General features: G+C 43.9%; 1 protein-coding gene across 1 annotated transcript in view; it reads right to left on the bottom strand.

Moving 5' to 3' along the window:
- Nucleotides 1–489: 489 nt before the first annotated feature.
- The window catches only part of LOC144172821 (structure-specific endonuclease subunit EME1-like), a 50,785-nt gene continuing 44,752 nt past the window's right edge, over nucleotides 490–6,522 (bottom strand). Inside the window, exon 13 of the mRNA XM_077701448.1 lies at nucleotides 490–1,394. Within this exon, the coding sequence (XP_077557574.1) occupies nucleotides 1,284–1,394 (111 nt within the window). The 3' untranslated portion in view covers nucleotides 490–1,283. The remainder of the gene's footprint in view (nucleotides 1,395–6,522) is intronic.

The raw sequence follows: 6,522 nt of genomic DNA, 5'->3' as shown, positions 1-6,522 counted from the left end.
AATTACATTGTCACGCGTATAATCAGTGTAGGAGCCCAAAGACAATGCTAATGCCAAATAGTCTGTTTGGCAGCAACCACTCTGAGTAGGGTCCTGGTATGCATCATTCGTGTAAAAGTACATCTTGTCATCAAGATGACAAGTATCATCAATATCTAGCCACGAAGACAATGATGGACAGCCTTCGTTACAGCATGTTCTTTGGGTAAACCTTCTTCTGCACTGCACTTAGGTGCCAGGCATAAGTTTTTCTGAATAAAAGCAGTGTCCTGTTCTCTCAATCAGCAGTTACATAGTGACAATGTTATGTTGAGCTGTTAAAAGAAAGACGAAAAAAGAGCCTCTTACCACACCACAACTTTGCATATACGTATAATTGTAAGGCAGCATTTGATTGTATAATATCAGGACTTTGTTATATTTTTTCATGTACCAAAAAAAGCCTGTTGATGACAAAGTACTTGGCCACAGAAGTGTGATAAACCGTTTATTTACATTGGAAGACATAAGTCACGTTAGTGTGAAAGCAAAAAGCACTTGGGAATATCAAATATGCTAACTATGGTAAAGGATCTTTAATCCAAATGCCATTAAATTTAACACCTCAGCTAAATAAAACTGTCGTGACTATCCCAGAAAATGTGGTCCCTAGTTTGCTTTCGATTTACTTGACATATATACTAAACACTGAGTTTTGTCTTCAAAAATTCTCTGTTGAAATAGGGCAAATCTCCACCTTTTATTTCTTCACAATAAAAATAGAAATAAAAATAAGTAAGGCACTGTACAAAGATGGAACAATCATAAAACAGTAAAAAGAATCGATCGCCGATACATAAAACATAGCAACCAACACTGCCTCTTCTTGCAACAATTAATTTTGCTTGTGCACACTAAAAAACCCAAACTCATCTGCATAAAGCACTAAACAATATTAAAAAAAACATTCAAAAGTAAAAAGCCACTCACCGTAACAATATCAAGCAATAAAATTTCCAAAACGGTTCATCAAATCGCAGCTACAGAGCCGCACATTTGTCAAATGTCCCAGATAAAAGCCCATTCCAAGACAGTCCACAAACAAAAATTTCTATAAAAGTTCAGCCTTCCCTTACTACGTGGTGCTTAGTAGAAAAGTATATACAGCATGCATTCATGTGAGGCCAGCCTGCGATGATCACGGACGATGGCTTGAGGTTCTAGTGCGAGGTACTGGTTTTTGTGGTAACAGACGCAAGCCTCATAGTGACTGCGAAATGTACAAGAGAAATGACGAGTGGGGGTCAATCAAAGTATGCTTCTTGGTCAGAGGCGACGAAGAAGCGGTAGATGCGGCCTGATATGGCTGGCCCCACGCGGCGCGTCGACTCCAGCACTCCCGCACCTCGCCGAACCTGCGCATGCATCGTTGGATTACACTATGTAGAGCAGTACACTGGGTCATGACAATTGACTGAATGGAGGGGCAAAAAATGGCCTCAAACTTTTGGCCACCAAACCGTGATCTACGCTTTCCCATTCATCAAAGGGGTACACCGGGGCCTTTAAAGCGGTGCTCGTTTCTGCTTGGTTGAGAAACTCTATTTCTAGCGCTTTGTCACATCGTATTTACTCGCATAATGATCGCACTTGTGTAATGATCGCACCCCTGAAGTTCGTCGTCAAAATACGACTTTTTTTTATTTCTCGCGCAATGATCGCACCCTGAACTTGCCGCGGCATTATGTCGTATGTGTGCCAATTCTAGCTGATGATGGCCGTGCTTACCTATGTTTCCTCCTCTTTCAACGCAGACGTGGCTACTTATTCCTGCAGACTTGCCGATATTAGTGATATCAGCAAGCGCGCGTTCAATATTGATAAGGTAGAAGCTCTCACCAAATGCACATAATGTGTTCACAGACAAAGAAAAAAAAAACGCGCTCAACTTGCTGTGTCAGTAGCCGTGTCCCTGTTTTGATGTCCCGCACTGTGACAGCAGCAGCCGCTATTGGTCAACCTTTACTCACCACGCAGCAAACTCATTCCAGCGCATTCCGTAATTCATTAAAACATCGCATTTTGCGTCACTTTGCAATGCAGCTGGCGGTGGTCTGTGGGGCTTCAATTATGTTTTTATTTATTATATTTACTATGTTCATAAGACCTATCGCAAAAATTCTGAGCTGCAACTTGCTTCCGTTTTCTGCGCTGAAACTTTTCTAGCGAAAAATTTACCTCGCATAATCATCATCATCATCATCACCATCACCAGCCTATCTACGCCCACTGCAGGGCAAAGGCCTCTCCCATTATTCTCCAATTATCTCGGTCCTGTGCCAACTGTGACCAATTTATCCCCGCAAACTTCTTGATCTCATCTGCCCATCTAACTTTCCGCCGCCCCCTGCAACGCTTGCCTTCTCTAGGGATCCACTCGGTTACCCTTAATGACCAGCGGTTATCTTGCCTTCGCATTACATGCCCTGCCCACGTCCATTTCTTCTTCTTAATTTCTACTAATATGTCTTTAACACCAGTTTGCTCCCTGACCCACTCCGCTCTCTTCTTGTCCCTTAATGTTACACCTATCATTTTCCGCTCCATTGCCCGCTGAGTCGTTCTCAATTTAAGTTGAACCCTCTTAGTGAGCCTCCAGGTTTCTGCCCCGTAGGTGAGTACCGGTAAGATGCAGCTGTCATACACTTTCTTCTTCAGCGACAATGGTAGGCTGCTATTCATTATCTGAGAATGTCTGCCATATGCACCCCACCCCATTTTTATTCTTCTAATTATCTCTGCCTCATGGTTGGGATCTGGGGTCACAGCTTGGCCTAAGTAGATATATTCGCTTACCACTTCCACTGCCTCGCCACCTATCTCAAACTCCTGTGCTGTCCCGAGGTTATTGATCATTACTTTAGTTTTCTGCATATTAATTTTCAGGCCCACGGTTCCTAGGGCGTCCGCAGAACTTTTTGCAAGGGGGGGCATCCATTAGCGGGGGGAGGGGGGAGGGGGTACGGTTGGAAGCACCAAAAAGGCGCTATTTGTGGTTACAAAAAGTACAAACAGCGAATTAGAACCAGACTTGGGGGATATACATTGGATTTTATTACCGAACAAAGAAGTAAAGTTAATAAAGAAAATGCGAAGAGTTACTGTCACTTTGTAAGAGTGGCCAGTCTCTCTGCGTGAGGGTTCTCGACTCACGCCAGCTGATCACCAGCACACAGTACAATACATTCACATACATAGAACTGCACTCCGTCAATCTTCCTTGAATAGCAGCTGCAGACACCTCGGGTTTTTGTGGGCAAATTGCGAGATGACATGAGTGATGAAGTCTGTTGAAATGGTTCACGCAATAAAGATACTACTCGCCTCCCTGGCTTTCAATGCAGTACAGGCGTACAAGCGTTTTGAGGGGCTGATTTATAGGTTTTGTTTCGGGGCTTGGGTGGTGCCGACATTTCGCAATTTCGAAGGAAAGGGTGTACAAGGTGATTGGACGGCACGGGAGTATGTTACACTCTCCCTACTAGGTGTAGCGGTGAAGATTTTTTGCTAGATATAGCTGCAACTTTGTCCGAAAACTGAAGTTCTTGCGGTAAGACTGCATAAATCTAGAGTTTAGAAAAAAAAAAAAAAAAGTCAAACCTTTCAGAATTGTTCGCTATCTTCAATAGCCAGCACAGGCAGTCTGTTTCACTGCCATCACATGACCGGCAATGTTAGTCAGTGTCTAAAGTGAAATGTTTACCGCAGTCCTGAAGGGCGTTTCATACGGATACACAGGACCTGAGTGTGCTAATCATTTTAGTAGCGTGGATTGTTGCGCTAGTTGGTTCACGTACATAATTAAAAAAACTTTTCGCTAAAGGACGGGACAAAGGAGAGAACGTTGGTGTCGTTCTCTCCTCTCTTCCGTCCTTCAGGGCAAAGTTATTTTAAATATGGGCCAGCCAAGCTGTGCAGCTTTTTTGTAGTGCATAAAAATATCCGAATTTCCAAGGGGGGGCAGTTGCCCCCCCTTGCCCCCCCTTCCGGACGCCCATGCACGGTTCTACTCTGTTCGCCCAGTGACGAAAGCATGCTTTGCAATTCGTCCCCCGAGTTACTTAGCAAGGCAACGTCATCAGCAAATCTGAGGTTACTGAGGTATTCTCCATTAACCCTTACTCCCACCTGTTCTCAATCCAACGTTCTGAATACTTCTTGTAAGCATGCTGTGAATAACATTGGAGAGATTGTGTCTCCTTGTCGGACACCCTTCCTTATAGGTATTTTACTGCTCTCCCTATGGAGGATGATGGTAGCTGTAGACCCATTGTAGATATCCTCTAGTATTCTTACATAATGCTCATCTACCCCCTGGTTCCGTAATGCCTGAATGACTGCTAGGGTTTCGACCGAGTCCAATGCTTTCTCATAATCTATGAAGGCTATACAGTCGAATCCCGCTACAACGAAATTGACGGGACGTGCGAAAAATTTCGTTGAAGCGAAAATTCGTTGAGGCGAAATCTGCCGCAACACACCACGGAAAGGCCAGAAAAATAGCCCCGTATGCTTCCGCATCATTGGCAGCATAATACAATGTTTAGAAAAAGGAGTGACGTGCAATAACGTCATGTTTATTCGGATAACAAACATACCAATGGTTATCTGTTCTTTCACTGCACGCGAAGAACGCATTGCGGAGTGGGGTGAAGAAATGCAGGCGCAAAACGTATTGCTGTACAACAAGGCGTGTCCACCGAGCTGATTACTTGCAGATAGCTGCTAGGCCGTCGGAAGCCCCCCTCTCACTTGTAGCAGGAGCAGTGCCGTTATCTTATCATCTGACACGGCGCGGCAGCTACTGACCTTGGCAGGCAAGACGAGCGCGTTTGCATTTAACACAACTGCGCGCTCATGACTAAGATAGGATGACTTGGCTTCAAGACCAAACACGCAAACATGATTTTTGCTCTTGGCTATGAACAATGGTAGAAGGAAAACGGCAAGGACAGCTGCTCGCAATGCATACATGACGGCGCCGCGCCAGCAGCGGAGCACATTCATGCAATTTCAACTGGATACGGATTGGCTGTAGCTCCGGCTTGGCGAACCGGGCCTGCGCCTCATGTAAAGACGGCCAGCCACATCGTTATCACCATCAAACAATGGCGTCCGCCTATGAGTTTTTTTTTTGTGGCGGTGTGGGCGCACCGCATGTTTTCGGTGAAACTAAGCGTCCTGAATGTATAAAAATTTACAGATAGCTGGCGCTATGCTAATTTTATTGTAAAATAATTGTTCAAACCCAGCCCAAATCGTCGAATATTTCGTTGAAGCGAAAGCAAGCCTGACAAATGGTTCGTTGTGGCGAGGACTTTGTTGCATGGACTTCTATGGCTGGCTGACGGGGAATTGGAAATATTTCGTTGAAGCGGAAATTTCGTTGAAGCGGCGTTCGTTGTAGCGGGGTTCGACTGTATATAGGGGTTCAGTATACTCAGCGCACTTTTCTATCACCTGATTGATCGTGTGATTATGGTCCATTGTTGAATAACCTTTACGGAACCCTGCTTGTTCTTTAGGTTGACTGAAATCTAAGGTTGCAGAGATTCGGTTAGCGATTACCTTGGTAAATACCTTGTAGACGACTGACAGTAAGCTGATCGGCTTATAATTTTTCAAGTCCTTCATGTCGCCTTTCTTATGGATTAGGATGATGTTTGCGTTCTTCCAAGATTCCGGTACCATTGCGGTCATTAGGCATTACGTATACAGGTTTGCCAGTTTTTCAAGTACAATTTCTCCGCCATCCTTCAAGAGGTCTGCTGTTATCTGATCCTCACCAGGTGCTTTGCCCCCTTTCATTTCTTTCAAAGCCTTCCTTACTTCTTCGGTCGTTACTGGTGGAATGTCTATCTCCTCTGAACTACTGCCTCGTTCGGCCTTATCCTGTATGTCCCGGCTACTGTACAGATCCCTATAGAACTCCTCGGCCACTGTGACTATTTTCTCCCTATTTGTGATAACATTGCCTTGCTTATCCTTAACTCTTTCGCTACCGCAGAAAATTGACCAATTTTGGGGGGTCCAAGAAAACATTTTTTTTTCTGCTAAAAAATTATTTAGGCACTAATTGCAGGAGCACAAAATGCAGATTATTTAACGGCCTTTCTAATAACACCAGTTTTTTAAAGGTTTTCATATATCATAGTTGTGAAAAAAAAATATCAAAATCAAAAGTTTTGTCAAGTTGTCGAAAAAAATGATAAAAAAGGAGTTGTGTATATCAAACCACCGGTAGTAGAAAAAAATTAGAATATACATTTTGCAGGGAAACATTTCAAAAACACACCCTAAAAAGAATGTCGACTTGCGCGGAACAGTTTTTCAGATATAAAAAAAAAATGTTAGCACGCACGGTGCTCGTGTCATGCGGTGAAGCCCAACCTCTAATTCAAACTGCGCAATTTTGGGTGGTTCCTTGGAATAAATCTGGCGGTTTGACGTTATCAGAGGCACCAATTTGCCCCCACATAACGT

Source organism: Haemaphysalis longicornis, unplaced genomic scaffold (assembly GCF_048455015.1).
Source record: "Haemaphysalis longicornis isolate Haplotype H1 unplaced genomic scaffold, Haemaphysalis longicornis Haplotype H1 scaffold_26, whole genome shotgun sequence".
Lineage (NCBI taxonomy): Eukaryota > Metazoa > Arthropoda > Arachnida > Ixodida > Ixodidae > Haemaphysalis > Haemaphysalis longicornis.
This window is presented reverse-complemented; position numbering and strand designations above follow the sequence as displayed.